The sequence below is a fragment of the Pelobates fuscus genome, chromosome 3 (assembly GCF_036172605.1).
Source record: "Pelobates fuscus isolate aPelFus1 chromosome 3, aPelFus1.pri, whole genome shotgun sequence".
NCBI lineage: Eukaryota > Metazoa > Chordata > Amphibia > Anura > Pelobatidae > Pelobates > Pelobates fuscus.
Genome location: NC_086319.1, coordinates 260,507,591 through 260,523,356, shown reverse-complemented (window position 1 = coordinate 260,523,356; position 15,766 = coordinate 260,507,591). Strand labels below are relative to the sequence as shown.

Here is a 15,766-nt window from a genome sequence, read left to right as displayed (position 1 = left end):
TAACTATAAATAGGACAGTTACAAGAAAACTTAAAGGAACAATAGGTTGAAGTGCAATATACACACACACACACATTGGGTCAGACAGTGTTAAGGGAATATTATTATAAAATTGTTTAGTTGTGAGTTTTCCTTCCAGCCACCTTCCTCTCTGTCTGCATGAATACAAGCAGTAGCACTAACGTGAACTTCCTCTGGCAGCAGACAGGTGGCAGCACACGCATTCACTGTTCCTCGGAGATTCTCTTTCGTCTCCTCTCGTTCTCGCGGTCTATATATTATAAGAAGCGTGGCTGGAGATTCCTAGGTCACAGGGCTGCGGGGAGCGCCACGTGTGCAGAGGGGCGGGGCTAAGATGTGCTGGTCAGCGTAATGAGTGACGTAAGCGTCGTTTACATGCTGTCAGGCTGGTTGTGAGAGATCTCCAGCATTCCAGCCATGATAAGAGCCAGCTGCACGGGGTTACTGCGTGGCATTCCACGGGGCTTGCTCTGACTGTGCTCTAACACAGCAGGTCTCCATCCTCTCTATCAGCTATCGTCAGTCTGTGACCAGCCACTAACAAGGTAATGCAGGGCTAGTGGGGGAATGATTTGGCTATGTCTCTCTCTCCCTGTAAGGGGGCCAGTGGCCACCATGGCTAAAGATGGTGTTCTTTGTGTCCAGACTCCCTATTGTCAGTCAGCAGAGAGAGCCTGCAGCGTTTATCACTCCATCTTCCTGTTCCTATTGTGCAGCATGCTCCAGGGGCCAATAAATATTAGTTTTACAACACGTGCACTATATAAACTGATAAACATCAGTGATGTTCTTGGCACTCAAGGGATAAAGCAGGTTTTATGACATCTATTGCCACTGTACTCAACCAGCTAAACACAAGTGCAGGAATAAATCCGTTGCTTTTTATACTCTAGAACATTATCTAGCTATAGAATCTCTGAAATAAAAAAAATGTTTGTTTTTAAATGTCACAAATCTCACCCTTTATGGCTAGTAGCCAGTCCAGTGTTAACTTATTACATTTTAGACAGGGGAGTAAAACAGTGCATGACCCTTTGTTTTCGCTTATTAAATTTTAAGTTCCACTTCCACTTTTTTTGCGTAGGGTTCCTAGTATATATGTTGGCAGATGTTGTTTTGTTGTTGCAGTGCACAAGCTAGAATATTTGTATCAATTACAGGTCCTACACTTTGCATATGTTTGTGTTTATTTAGTATTTTTGCTGTGCATAGAAAGACAAACATTCTCGCAATGCCCAATCAGCAGTAACAAGATTAGCTGTTAAAGGACCACTCTAGTGCCAGGAAAACATACTCTCGTATTTCCTGGCGCTATAGTGCCCTGAGGGTACCCCCACCCTCAGGGTCCCCCTCCCGCCCGGCTCTGGAAAGGGGAAAAGGGGTAAAACTTACCTTTTTCCAGCGCTGGGCGGGGAGCTCTCTGCCTCCGATCCTCCTCCGTTCCGCCCCGTCGGCTGAATGCGCACGCGCGTCAAGAGCTGCGCGCGCATTCAGCCGGTCGCATAGGAAAGCATTTACAATGATTTTCACAGTGAGAATCACGCAAGCGCCTCTAGCGGCTGTCAATGAGACAGCCACTAGAGGATTTGGGGGAAGGCTTAACCCATTAATAAACATAGCAGTTTCTCTGAAACTGCTATGTTTATAAAAAAAGGGGTTAACCCTAGAAGGACCTGGCACCCAGACCACTTCATTAAGCTGAAGTGGTCTGGGTGCCTAGAGTGGTCCTTTAACAGATTGCTACAGTTGTATGGTATACACCTTTTCAGTAATCACAAAACAGGCTAGTTCTGCATGTCTAGGCCATAAACGGAAACTAAGTTCAGACTAAAAAAAGGTTGCCTTGATATAGTGATTGATAACCAATGAAGAATGTGCAAGTCTAAAAAAAACAGAAGGATAATCCGGCTATACTAACTGACATTATGCTTAGCAGTGATACTTCTGCGTATTAAATATTAGTAGAAAAGACAGCCTACGACAACACACAAGTATAAATTCTGCAGTAACTGAGATAGTGGTCTTGGTACATTGAGATGTACCCACGTCTGGTCAGTCTATGCCGCAGGTAGGCCACAATAGAGACGTCTCAACGTCTCCTTTCTCCTTCACACTTTGCAGTTCTCGCTGGGTTTCCTGTAGCCCATTATGTAGTAAACTGCACTGCCACTAATTCACACACCTTAGGCTCCAAGCCATGAAGGGGGCCAAGCCCCATGTCCATACCTCCTCCAATTCCAAGTGGAAGGATCATGAGCCCACAGTCTCCCCCGAAACACGAACGAGCCCCTGGCTGTATGGTCGGTGGATTTCTTCATGTCTGGCATGTAAGAGGTCCCTTCACCCCTAGCCCTCTCTGTATTGCTAAATGTCCGATGCAGCAGCCATCTTTGATGCGCCACTCTGTGCCTGGTGTGCCAAGCTTGCAGGCCTCACTCGAGGTGCTATGCAACACAGTGGGGACCAGGGTATTCAACATCAGATTATAAATTAGTGGCTTATGATTAGTAATACATTGTAAAGTAATATGTTCTACATAAAGGTTACACTGTGCTGTGTATCTGCCTTTGCATTTTTAGACCTGAGCAGTGAACTAGGATGGACAAGCGTATCGTAGAAGGCTTTGTGTCTGAATTTGTTCTACGGCTGTTGCTCCTTGGAATATTCCTGTAAGTTCTAATACAGTATACCAGTGATGGCCCTGGCACTGAAAATGTTTCCCATGTTGTTGTTCTGTCTCCCAAATGAATAGTTACATTATCCATCATACACAAACAATATGCTATCAAATTATGAAATTTCAGTATCCACCTCTGCTACAGCTGGTCTCTCTTAGCTCAGTGGAGCGCTTAGATCATTGGCTGATGCTCTTAGTCAATGAACTAGCCTTGCAATGTTGTGCTTGGCTTAAGTTTACCAAAGCTCCTAAATAGGCTGTAGTGGAGGCTGGGTGCTAGGCCTGTGGACCTCAGATGAGAAGTCAAACCAATCTAAAACACGAACATGAGCGGGGACACCAGGGCACTTCCAGAACCATCACCTCTACTGTGCTCTCTAATGGTTATTGGAGTGTTCCTTTATAACTATACTTAAATGAAGGTGAATTTGCCATACACAAAAGACAAAACGATATATTTATTGATTCCCGTCCACCCTCCCTCATTGCTATATTGTCTTCTGAAGATTTTAATGTGTGCTCAAGATTTAATGTGTTCTCAAACATATCCATTTCTCATTTAAATGGCTACACCAGGCTGGAAATGACCTAGTGTTGGTTGTTTGTGTATGCAAGGAAACAACAATTGTCTTTAAAAAAATGCTGTCTCATTTGTGGAGTGCTTTATCTTGCATAACTGTTTTTCCAGTACACGCAGACATTTATGCCTGTCTTCTTCATAGGATAACAGAAATGATGCACCCCTTTCATCGAGTGATTCAACCAGAGGAAATGTGGCTTTACAGAAACCCGTATGTGGTATCTGATCGTGTCCCCACTAACAGCATGTTTGTAAGTTCCCGTAACCCTTGTTTACAATCCTGTGTGTATGTACTGAGCAGATCTAACTCCCCTGCCTTCTGAAAAGGTGTGTAATGTCTTCTGATTAGAACTTATGGTAGCTCATGCCCTGCTTTCAGTATGACAGGTGAACATATACAAACACACTGCACATAAACAGGATACCTTACACTATTTATTTTTTTCTTTTCTTGTCAGCACTCTTGAGGCCAGCAACTGGTCTTCTCAATAGAAACTCATTCAGGGCTATTAACTAAAATGAGAATGCAAAGTGAGTTTCATATTTAAAGTCAAAATAGCTGAACTGGTAAGTCTGCTATACTCTCAGCTCAACTTCTCTGACCTTAAATTTAAAATCCACTTTGAATTGTCACTTTAGTAAATAACCCTGATAGTCATACACCTCTATAAAAATCAGACTCAAGTGAGCTCACGGTGAGTTAAATGGACACTATAGCCACAAAAAACAACTTTAGCTTAGTGAAGCAGTTTTTGTGTATCAGTCATGCCCCTGCAGACTAATTTCTCTATTCTGCCATTTAGGTGTTAAATCACTTTGTTTATACAGCCCTAGCCACACCTCCCTGCATGTAACGGGCACAACCGACCTAAACACTTCCTGTAAGGGAACCTAGTTATTCTAGGTGCCTGTATTGCACAGTCTGTTTCATATGGCAATTTCTTATATACTGATTTGTTAATAGCTGCCTTCTAGAGCATGCAGGAGCCTCTTGTGTGTGATTAACCCCTTAAGGACCAAACTTCTGGAATAAAAGGGAATCATGACATGTCATGTGTCCTTAAGGGGTTAAAGTTCCATTTACTGAGTAGTTGATACAATCTTCTAAAGCAACCTAACATCTAATGATTTTTTTTTTCATGCAGGTTAGGGCAGATAATTGAGCATTGAGGCTACAGGGGCATGCTTTATACACCAAAACTGCTTAATTAAAGCGTCACATCAATTTACCTTGCTTCTATTGTTTTGTCTTCTCTTCCTCTTTCAATCTTTTTTCTTTATTTCTGATCTTTCTCTTTAAAACGTAAGACCAAGTAGGGACTAGTTTGTCTTGTGTATTTTTTCTATGCTTGACAGTTGTGACAAAAGGGTGGAGCATAAGGTAAGGCTTTCTTTGTCAACATTACAATGGAAAAACTTGTCTTAAGCTCCACCCTTTGTCAAGATTTCAGAGTGTAGGAGAAATGCATAAGGCTTGTTCCTAGCACAACCTGCAAGGTTAGAAGCTGATAACATCTGTTGCCAAGATGCAGTGAGTGCTGACGACAGACCTAATTATTTCACAGAATTAACAGTAGGCAGCCCATGACAGAGTTCAAGGTTATCTTAGACCGGTGTGATGAGGATGCAACTATCCCCTAGTACAGGCTTCCCCAAACTCTGGCCCTATGAATGAAATACAGGCTGAGAATCATGGGAGTTGTAGTTCAGCAACACCTGGAGGGCTGGAGTTTGGGGAAGCCGACCCTGGTATAAAATTGTAGCGTTTCAAGCAGACAGGCTGCACGTGCAGATTCTTACCATCAGGACGACTGCTAAAAGCAGAAATAGTCATGATTGTTGGAGTAACCGTTTAATGTCTCCTACGTAATATTACCCTGATGACCAAGATCCATTTTCATTCACTAATCTTAACATATCCAGTTTATTTATTTTACCAGTATGCCTAAAACATTGTGAGTATGTTCTAAACCAGAAATTATTGGAAAATCAAGGCAAAATAGCTAAAATGAGAATATTTTCCATCTTTTCACAGCCTGCCAGTTTTGACATTTAATTGTTACATTCACTTGATTTTAGAGGCTTTGTTTAGTTTACTCACACCCTGCCTTGTGACCATTGTTATAAAGCATCCTAGGGATAGAGTGAGCTCCAAAGTCAGTGAATCTAAGCATTCGGAGATAGTCACCTTTAACTAGTATTGTGAGCATGTGTGTGTAATGTGCTTTATAAAATGTTTTGTACCTGCTTGTTAAAGCATATGGTTTCTTGTGGTCACTGGCCCACTATTTGTAACATTTACTTGAAATGCTGAAGTGAAAGTTTCTGCCTCCGAGCTGCTAGCATATGATTACTTTAACGTGTGTTTGTGCTGCACTCTCTGACTACCCCCCACCCCCTTACATACAGAGTGCAAAATGTCAAGTTCTATGCCTAAATGTCAAGTTCTATGCCTATCCAGGCCTAAAAGTTATGAACCATTGCAAGCCTTGAGGGGTCAGGGATGAATTCTCACTTTCCTGCCATATATATATATATATATGTATGTATGTAGTTTTGTCTGATACGGTCATCCTCATGCTGTTCTTTTATTATCCTCTCATCTCCAGTTGATCTCCTTTCTGACACCCCTTTCAGTGGTGATTCTGGCACGTATTTGCCGCCAAGCGGATCATACGGATACACGAGAAGCCAGCCTTGGTAATTCCATTTTGAAACTTACAGCTGAACCTTTAATAGAATACTAGATAGAACAGACTTGGAAAAGTACATTGAGTCTTACCTGCAATGTAATAAGGGCTCTAAAGATTAGGCCAGCTTTCCCTACTTGCTGTTATGGCACTTTGTAAAAATCCATGTTCATACAGCAATGTTGGCTAAAGGCACAGAGAGGCCTGAGCATGGAGTGAGCGATAATTGTTGGGAGACGTTGTGTAGCAATATAAGGAGTCCTAAAAGGGAGGGAAGCTTTATGTAGATTGCAAAGAGCAATATGGCATACCTGGATCATGACATTGGAACTTAGTGTTTTTGCTATATATACTGGTTTCTATGCTGCATTAATAAATGAAGTTCTCTATTTTCCATTACCAGCTGCCAGTCTCTCTCTCGCATTAAATGGCATCTTCACCAATACCATAAAACTCATCGTTGGGAGGTAGGTGTCTCGGCCAGTACTTTCCATGTAGAACATTGCTCTAGGCATTTAGAAGAGTCCAGTTGTCTTTGGATTATTGATATTTCACATACTGTTTGTACTTTTCATTAAAGCTGCACGGTCACATCATACTTCCCTCTTTCCAATTGTTTCCTTTCTCTTCCTCTTATTCTTATTCTTCTTTTTTTTTTTTTTTTTTTTTTTCTTCTATTACTAACCAAAACCATAAGGCAAAGTAGGGACTACTTTGCCTTCCTTTTTTTCCCCACTACACTTGACACTTCTATAACACAGGGTAATGCGGTCAAGTGCCAGCACCAGTTACTGCTGCAGGGAACTGGCTCTGTCCTAGACCTCAATACTGTACTCTCGCGCATGCAATGACATTGGCTCCTGGCACTGAAGCGCCGGGCATAGAAAAGGGACCCCCCTAAAAGAGGCATAGAAAAGGGACCACCCTGAAAGACGATGGCGGTGCCCACAAAGGACAGATTTAACTTTGGTGCTATTTCTAACCCTCATGGTTGAGTCATCAAACAGTAGCCAGGTACACACTGCTATCTGTCTGGAAGTATGCACAATAGAAAAAAGGGCATGTTATCATTGAGGCATTGTGACCAGATGTCTTGGGGGCTGTTACCAGAGAACCTGATTAGTAGACGCCGCTGTTAAAGAGAAAGGAATTAAGACATGAGAATAACTAATATAAAGGACAAAGAAAGAAAATGGAAAAGGCAAAAGGGCTTAAGTGATTGAAAACAAATGGCAGATATAAATAACCTCTATATGGAGTAAATTGCTAGTCCATAATGTACGAGTGATCAGAGGTACCACATTAGCCGTATCTTATGGTCCTGATGTACCACCATGATCTAGCAATCACAGAGACTAATAGAGGTGAAATGTGATCCTGGGTGTGGCATACTCTTATGATGAAAGAAAAACGTACTTATAATAAATATTTTATTATTTTTAATGGATAACTAGTTGCAGTTCGCAAGCTGTGTAATATCAATGTTACTTCACGATTATGCTTGGGAAATGTGGCATGATGATGATGAATACCCTTGCAGGTCTCTTTGCATTATTTGCCAGATGGGCTTTACACAGTCTTGATTTGTACAAAATAATTCCCTACTAAAATTGAGACCATCATTTTTTGGGTGCATGCTTTTGGTCGTTTTGTGTCTTTTGCAAATAGAAGATGTGTCTCAAATTATAGCTGACAATAAACAGTACAAGTCTCACCCAAAGATGCGTGAAGTCCACAAGCTTCTGTTCCTGATAATTGATTCTAATAATGGATTTATTGCATTTATTAATCATTCAGCAAAATTCACATGCTTTACATTTCACCTCTTGACTGATAAACCAGTAAATGGTGTCTACATTTTTGATAGCTGCTTCTCCTTGCTATAAACCCCGAGCACTAATCATAAACACTTAATGACGAATTTGAAATTGTAGACAATAAATTGGGGAGGAACAGTAGTAATAATTGGCAACCCTGTCTGCAAGAGTATAACAAACCCTGTGATTTATGACTAGTTCAGTCATGCATGGTCGGGTATACGATCAGTTATTTATTAAATTGAAAATGCAAAATGAATTTCGAAATAACTGGAGAAATTCTGTCACTTATAGAAGCCCCACACGTTTACTTTCAGTTTGGCTACTCTGCCTTTAAATTTGAAATTCACTTTGAATTCTCACTTGAGCAAAAAAATAAAATAAAAAAAGACTGTATCTAGATGAAAGGCAGACTTGGGTATGTTTGGCATTCTACCTGCAACATTTTATTGAGGAATTTCTCCTTTCATTCATTGAGCAGTAGGGAAAGAAAACAAGAAATATATAAATCCCAATATTACGGGCCAACATACCATAGATGGAATGTTTGGAAAAAGTGACAAAAGATTCATATTCTGAAATAATCCGGCAAAGAGTACTCCTTGGCAAAAGTATACAGGAAGCAGAAAATAACTTGTAGCGTTGGAAACTCAAGGAAAAAAGGAGCTTGTAAAACTGCTTGAATATTTTTTTTTTTTTTTTTTTTTTTTTAAGACAGAAAATATAAACAGGAGAGCTGATTATTTTAATCTAGGTTTTTCATAACCTCTCCGAGAACAGCTAACAACTGCAATCTGGTGGCATAGGCACTCTAATGATCTCGGCTCTATTCCATTAATATACACGCAAAAGCAGATTGGCTGCTGGATAGCATCAACTCCTTCATGACTTCTACTAGTAGCCTATGCCACACACATTGACATATGCCTGAAACAATTCTGTAGACTGCAAATCTTCCGCTTTCTCTCTTTGTTGGTTTCTAAGAATTTTCCTTCCTTTTTGCATGGATTTTTTTTTTTTTTGCACTGTTGATTGTTGCACCACTCATATCTTTTGTGTGTAAGGTGCTTCTACTTCTAACAGTCTGGTTTTCTCAGGAACGTTGTATAACTGGCAGCTGTTTTTCTTTCCCAATTCCTTAAGGTTTGTCTTCCTCTCTCTACTCCAGGCCTCGACCAGACTTCTTATATCGCTGTTTTCCAGACGGACAGGAATCACCAGGTTTACACTGTACAGGTGACCCGGAGCTAATAATCGAAGGGAGGAAGAGTTTTCCAAGTGGACATTCGTCATGTCAGTGAACCTTTCTCATTTGTCTCGCTCCATTTTCTGTCCTATTGATCTAGCTTTTGTGTTCATAGTTTTGCCAATAAGAATGGAAAACCGGTTGAAATAGGAACCATTCTTTTCTTAGAACAAAACTGTTTTTTTAAAAGTATTTATTTATATTAATATTGTTTGCTATATACCTGGCATAAGATGCACTTTGTGTGGACTCAAGATGTTATGTACTGAAACAAAGTACGTAAATTAAGATTTAATTCTTGTTGTTTATTGTTCCAGATGAAAGTATAATGGCACAGCACTCTTTTTAAAAAAAAAAAAAAAAAAAAAAAGGGTAAAAAAGAACACAATAATATAGGATGGAGGGAACACATTCCCAGCTCCTTACAAAACAGTAATTTGCTACAGATCAATAAAAACATGGATAACTCAAAGACTCCAAAACCTCCCACAACTATATACCAAAGGGTTTCCCAAAGCAGTATTCCGCTCCATTTTGCTTTCTGAAGGGAGATGCACTTACATGAAGCTCTCCTGTTATCATTCTATTTTCAGCTTCTGGTATATAAAGCTTCCTAGATCTGTGTTCTGTTTGTACCCTTCCTCATGTGTGAGAGCGCAAAACTATGGTATAGGTCCCATGGGTCCTTTAAATATTGTGCGTATGCACAAAGACATGCCATTTTTTTATCTCTTCCCTTGTGAGAAGATTTTTTTTAATCCGTTGTTGCATGTGACAGCTGATAAGAAATTGCAAGATATATCAAGTGCACAGTATTGAAAAAATGTTGCCAAAAATCAGTGCGTGCTTAAGATAAAATATTTCCTTACTTATTTAATTTCCAGAAATTCAAAAGAATAAAGGCACCGTTGCAATGTTGTTAAAACTGTGCCTATTTAGTTTAATGTACTACAGGATAAACCTGGTGGAAACCAAATATTAGCTTAAGGGACCACTAGAGTGCCAGGAAAACATACTCGTTTTCCTGGCACTATCGTGCCCCGAGGATGCCCTCACCCTCAGGGTCCCACTCCCGTGGCACTGAAGGGGGAGGAAGGGGTTAATCCCTTACCTTTTCTCCAGCGCCGGGCTCCCTCGGCGCTGCGACTCTCCTCCCTCTTCTTCCATCATCGGCTGAATGCGCATGCGCGGCAAGAGCCGCGTGCACATTCAGCCAGTCTCATAGGAAAGCATTATCAATGCTTTCCTATGGACACTGGCGTCTTCTTACTGTGAAAATCGGTGAGAAACACCTCTAGTGCCTGTCGAGACAGCCACTAGAGGCTGGATTAACCCAAATGTAAACATAGCAGTTTCTCTGAAACTGCTATGTTTACTGCAAAAAGGGTTAAACCTAGCTGGACCTGGCACCCAGACCACTTCATTAAGCTGAAGTGTTCTGGGTGCCTATAGTGGTCCTTTAACTAGAATAGGTAAAACATTAAAAAGGAAAAAAAAAGAGAGAGAGAGAGAGAGAGAGAGAGAGAGAAGCCCACAGGATACCTTCAACTGGCCAGCTGTGAGTATTTAGTACCTACCATGCCATAGCTTAGTTTGACAAGAATATTTGAATCTCAATCTTTTTTTCGTTTTTTTTTTTTTTCTTCTAATTGTACATATGTTCTGTTAGTGACACCTAGTGGTTCTTTAGTATATCACATTTTGATATTTTTAAAGTAGTATTCTTTAACACAGTGGTTCCCAAACTTTTTAGGTTCAAGACGCCCTTAATATTTCAGTATTTTTCCAAGGCACCCCAAGTCAAAATTTCTAGGTTGTATATCTGTACAACGCTGTGGCATTTACTGGCGCTATAGTGCAATTACAGTGTTTGTGTTTGAAGGGATGCTTGTATACATTTGTGTTTTAATACAGGAGTGTGTTTGTATGTAATGTTTGTGTCTGAATGTAATGTTTACTTTTAAATGAGAATGTGTATTTGTGTTTGAGTGAAGGGGTGTGTTTATATATATATATATATATATATATATATTTTTTTTTTTTTTAGTTTGAATGCAGGTGTTTGTGTGTGTATGTAATATGAGTTAGATTGCAGGAGTGTGCTTGTGTGTTGTATTGGTGTTTGACTGGATGTATGCACATATTTACATACATACATACTTACACAGATATTCATGCACATTAACACACAGATGCATATAAATACACAGACACACACAAATTCATATAGACACCGATACATGCACACACAGGCTGCCTCCTCTCCCTCCCGCGCCCTCTCTCTGCATGACGCTGTCGGGAAGTGACAGGCTGTCTCTTCCTCCCGGCCGGCATTACAGGGGCCCAGTCAAGGTCTTAAAGGACCACGGCACTTGACCCCGTCCATGTTGAGAAGTAATGTTTTCCTGGTGCTATAATCATAGCATTGGGGAAACATTCCGCGGCACCCCTGTGTGCACGCGGGGCACCGTGGCACACAGTTTGGGAGGCGCTGCTCTAACAGCTTTAGATAAAAGCTGTCGGTTGCACCATAAAAGGTTGTTATTCTTCATTAGACCTATTCCCCTAAAAAACTAAAACTAAAGAAAAGCACTCCTTAGAAATATTTTTTGATTCGTGTGGTTTTTTTGTGTTGTGTTTTTTTTCCCTTCTAGTTGCGTTTGCGGGACTGGGATTCACGTCTCTGTACATTGCTGGAAAGCTTCATTGTTTCTCTCCTTGTGGCCGTGGACACTCATGGAGACTATGCACAGTCCTGGCACCATTGCTGTGTGCTATAGCCATTGCATTGTCCCGTACCTGTGACTACAAACATCACTGGCAAGGTGAGACAATCAATTTATAATGAAACCTGTTTGAAATTTGTCTTGATTTACCTCCTCCTATCTTTTCTAAGTCCACTCAACATAAAAAGCAGAATAGAAAGCTAAACCCTTTTTTTTTTTTTTGTGAAGTAATGTGTTTTGTTGCTAATATTCTTCTAGATTATTTGCCAACTGATGCAAAATTTATTGATACCAACTACTCTCTTTCAGATGTGGTGATTGGTGCAATTATTGGACTTTTATTTGCCTGCCTTTGCTACAGACAGTATTATCCTCCTCTGACTGATAGAGACTGTCACAAGCCATACAGGCACAAAGGGCGGCTTTCGGGGGCACAGGAGAGGAAACTGAGCACTGCTGGATATGCCCTAGATGTATGATAATCTGGTTGAAAAGGGGTGAAATCAGTCTGAATGGACAATAAATAACTCTTATGGACCACAACCATTTCTTTTCTGCCATAGTATACAGCTGGCCTCTTGCATTGAAGGGGTAACGCCACTTTCTTAGAAGGACATATGTATATAACCATGTAATTTTAAATGATTGTCGTGTTACACATTTGTCACTTTTATTTTTTATTTTTTTATAAAATTGAAGGATATTCCTTTTTAAGGAACAGATTCAGTGTTCATTGCAATTTGGATTACTTTTAGTCTGAGAATGTTTTGTATTCTGTCCTTTACAATAAATGTACATAAATATAGACTCGGCTAGTGCTGGGTTTGTTTACACCACAACTGTATTTCAACCTAAAGCAGAGAAAAAATAAAAATGTTAATGCTCCATTTTGCAGCTCCCACTGTTATGTTATTTCTCAATTTACCTTTGCAAAACATCGTCTGACATTCATATTTCCTCCTGAAGCCTAATACTTTTAAGACCCTCTTCTTGTCTGGTTCTCAGAATATCGAGAATCTGCTCCAGCAGACCCCAAGGCAACCTATTTCCCATGATGTTGGTTTTAACATGACTGTCCCTTGTCTCGCACAAGCCAAAACTAGACATTACCAAGGTTATGATTATTTCAACATGAAGCCGGCATCCTAGGGTGAAGTTAAACACATACATTTTTTGCACCGACTTAAATATTGCACTATTTTTATTCCTCTTTTAATTTTTATATTTATATGTGAGTTGACTTCCCCACTGTTATACCTAGGGGTAAGTGTTTTCTTTGGAAATTTTGTAGTGTTGCACTTGCACTTCAGTGCTTTCTGGGTGGGATCATGTAAACTAAACTCTGAAGTATTGTTTTTGGTTTTGACTCCTCTGACCGGGCCTGGAGATACTTGTTTTTGCTTTCTCATTTCTCACACCAACCCGCAAATCCGGCACATGGTGGAGGGCGGTATCATAATGTTAAATTCTATACTAGACCGTGCCCCAGACACACTCACGCGAAGACTTTGGTATGAACAACTGAAACCGTTCATAACCCATATTCCACAACAAACAAACCTATACAGGACACTTACCACATTCAAGTTTTTATGTGATGAACTGGAGTCAATACCACATACCATTTCCAACCTATATTTAAACTCCAAAACAATCAGAATTACCCACCACCAGCAAATGGGGGAGACCCTCAAACCAAACCAGTCTGGTAAGATCTGGGACCTGGTGCACCACTGTGTACTGAAAAGAAAGACAAATAAAACTGCATACAAGATCTTATCAATGTGGTATAAAACCCCACAATTCCTAAAGACCATTCACCCCTAAACTTGGAGGGTATGTGTTGATATTGCTGCTGCTCTGCAGGCACATTCCTACACATTTGATGGGCATTCCCATTAATAAAACCAGTTTGGGAAGCCATCCACACTATAGAAACTTTCAGACATTGCCTCACTATTTCGTCCTGCTTCCTTCATTCTCATCACAATGCTGTCCAAACCTCCAGATAAAAGAAATCCCTAACCATATGCATTTTCAACATTGCAAAACAAGCAGCCTCTCTTTACTGGTGGGTGCCCCACCGCCTCTCAGCCTCAGGTACACCAAAATGGAGGACCCAAGAAAGCTAGAGGGTTTGAACTTCTCAGCTCAGGGTTGATTACAAACATACATTGCACACTTCCGTAATGGAACGCACGATCTATTCGGCATGCGTTCCAGTGACGTCAGCCGACATAGACAGCGCCACCCGGAAGTGGAATGCATGCCGTCAGTTTTGGAACGCACGTTGCGTTCCAAACGTGCGATAGCCGGAACCTGGAAGTAGAAGAAATGAGGGGATTAAGAAGACGCCGAGGTGCAGAAGAACTCCACTTACCGATTGAAAAAGCCCCTGGTACGGGGCGAAACGCGTTTCGGACATTTTGGACTTTTATTGCCAATAGGCAGGACTGATTCCAAGTCTATTTGAATTGTTTATTATTTTAATACTTTTTTATATTTATTTGTATTTTAATTTATTCAATTTTACTCCATATTGTGGAGCAATAAAGTTCTTTTCCTGAACGATACCACTGGATGTGTGGAACCTGGATTGATACCTAGCTGGAGGAACCATAAGGTCGCCTGGGAACAGGAAAGGGACATCCTGTACAAAAAGTCCCAAAGCATCATCCATGAGAGCCATATGCTGTGATTTGTGAGTACCTGACTCCCATTCCTATTAATACAATTGTACAGATAATATTACACTATATTGTTCTATATATTTTACAGATATCAGAAGTGTGATCCACCTACTGCATTGTATGTATTTTATGATTGTATCTTTTGGGTTTCCACTCAGGTGGTTTGTGGCAATTCTTTTGCTACCACACTTAGTCCCACTTCGTTTGTTAAATATTTGTGTTTTTTTATTATACACTTACACGCAGTGGCTGATTTTCCTTCTACAAGGATGATTTTCAGCATCTACTAACATACTGGTGTCAAACATGGGCCTTTACCGGAGTGGGATTTGACCAGTGAGATATTTGGGCAGTCCCCCAGTCATCAGGTGGCAGAGCGATTGAGTGATGGGAAGAAAGTGGTCAGGGGACCTCCCACAGCCCCACTGGATGGCTTGCTCGAAGTGCTGGATCGGGGAAGGAGGAGGAGTCAGCGTCACGTTTAACTGTACTAACCTACAATTTGAGTCAACGGGGGGATACTGTATCTCTATTTATGAGATCCTGTTTGGAAACCTTTAAACTTGAAACATTATGTTCCTTTAAACTGATATCAGACAAAGTTAATGTTTGTAAATTAACACTCATGACTATGGAAGGACCTGCAAGTCCTATATTACTCTGCAACTTAACCTAGTACAAAGAACTTCAAGACCAGACTTATTCACCAAAGCTGGGGACCTGCGTGTCCTATTGTGTTAAACTTTGAAAACTTGGAGGAAGATAAAAATGATATTCACAAGCAAAATATTCACTTCTTCATGTTTACACATATAGGCATTTAAACCCTACATACAGGCTTACATGGACATTGTAACATATTTTGTAAAGACTAAATCGCCATCATTCAACTTATCACTAAAATAAGGCAAAACCACTCTCTTCCCTTAATCAGTATCTGATGAATCAAAGCATAACTCATTTTTTTTTTATCCTGATAACATCTTTTATACCATGTCTAATATTTTTTATTGTATTTAATTCATGTATTTTGACAATCTATTTTTGCCTTTCTGTCTTTCCCTTTTTATTTGGCTTAGGTTGGATTTTCAGTTATCCCGACCAATGCTCACTAGTTTGCAACTGTCTGTTGTTTTTCAAAATTTCCCGACATAAATGCTGCAGACCGAGAGTGCACAGACATTTGCAAAATAGTGAGTATTAACCGGGATAATTGACGGTCTGACTCAAGGTACATAAAATGGCTGCCTGGAAGGGGTAGTAGGGAGGTAGGCAAGTGATTATTTCAACAATTTCAATATATATATATGAATTAAAGA

The 15,766-nt window shown here is 40.3% G+C and overlaps 1 protein-coding gene across 1 annotated transcript; it reads left to right on the top strand.

The window, feature by feature from the left end:
• Window positions 1-359: 359 nt before the first annotated feature.
• Window positions 360-12,654, top strand: PLPP5 (phospholipid phosphatase 5). The gene is made up of 8 exons (XM_063445499.1): window positions 360-566; window positions 2,601-2,690; window positions 3,421-3,529; window positions 5,888-5,978; window positions 6,372-6,435; window positions 8,954-9,078; window positions 11,686-11,856; window positions 12,067-12,654. The coding sequence occupies exons 2-8, from the start codon at window positions 2,620-2,622 to the stop codon at window positions 12,234-12,236; spliced, it is 801 nt and encodes a 266-aa protein (XP_063301569.1). The 5' UTR covers window positions 360-566; window positions 2,601-2,619; the 3' UTR covers window positions 12,237-12,654.
• The last annotated feature ends 3,112 nt before the right edge of the window (window positions 12,655-15,766 follow it).

Bases quoted from the DNA above. Each gene is read 5' to 3' on its own strand.
- PLPP5 (XM_063445499.1), top strand. From the start codon at position 2,620: ATGGACAAGCGTATCGTAGAAGGCTTTGTGTCTGAATTTGTTCTACGG. The intron at 2,691-3,420 runs GTAAGTTCTAAT...TCTTCTTCATAG, and splicing joins TTGCTCCTTGGAATATTCCT to GATAACAGAAATGATGCACC. The intron at 9,079-11,685 runs GTCAGTGAACCT...TTTCCCTTCTAG, and splicing joins TCCAAGTGGACATTCGTCAT to TTGCGTTTGCGGGACTGGGA.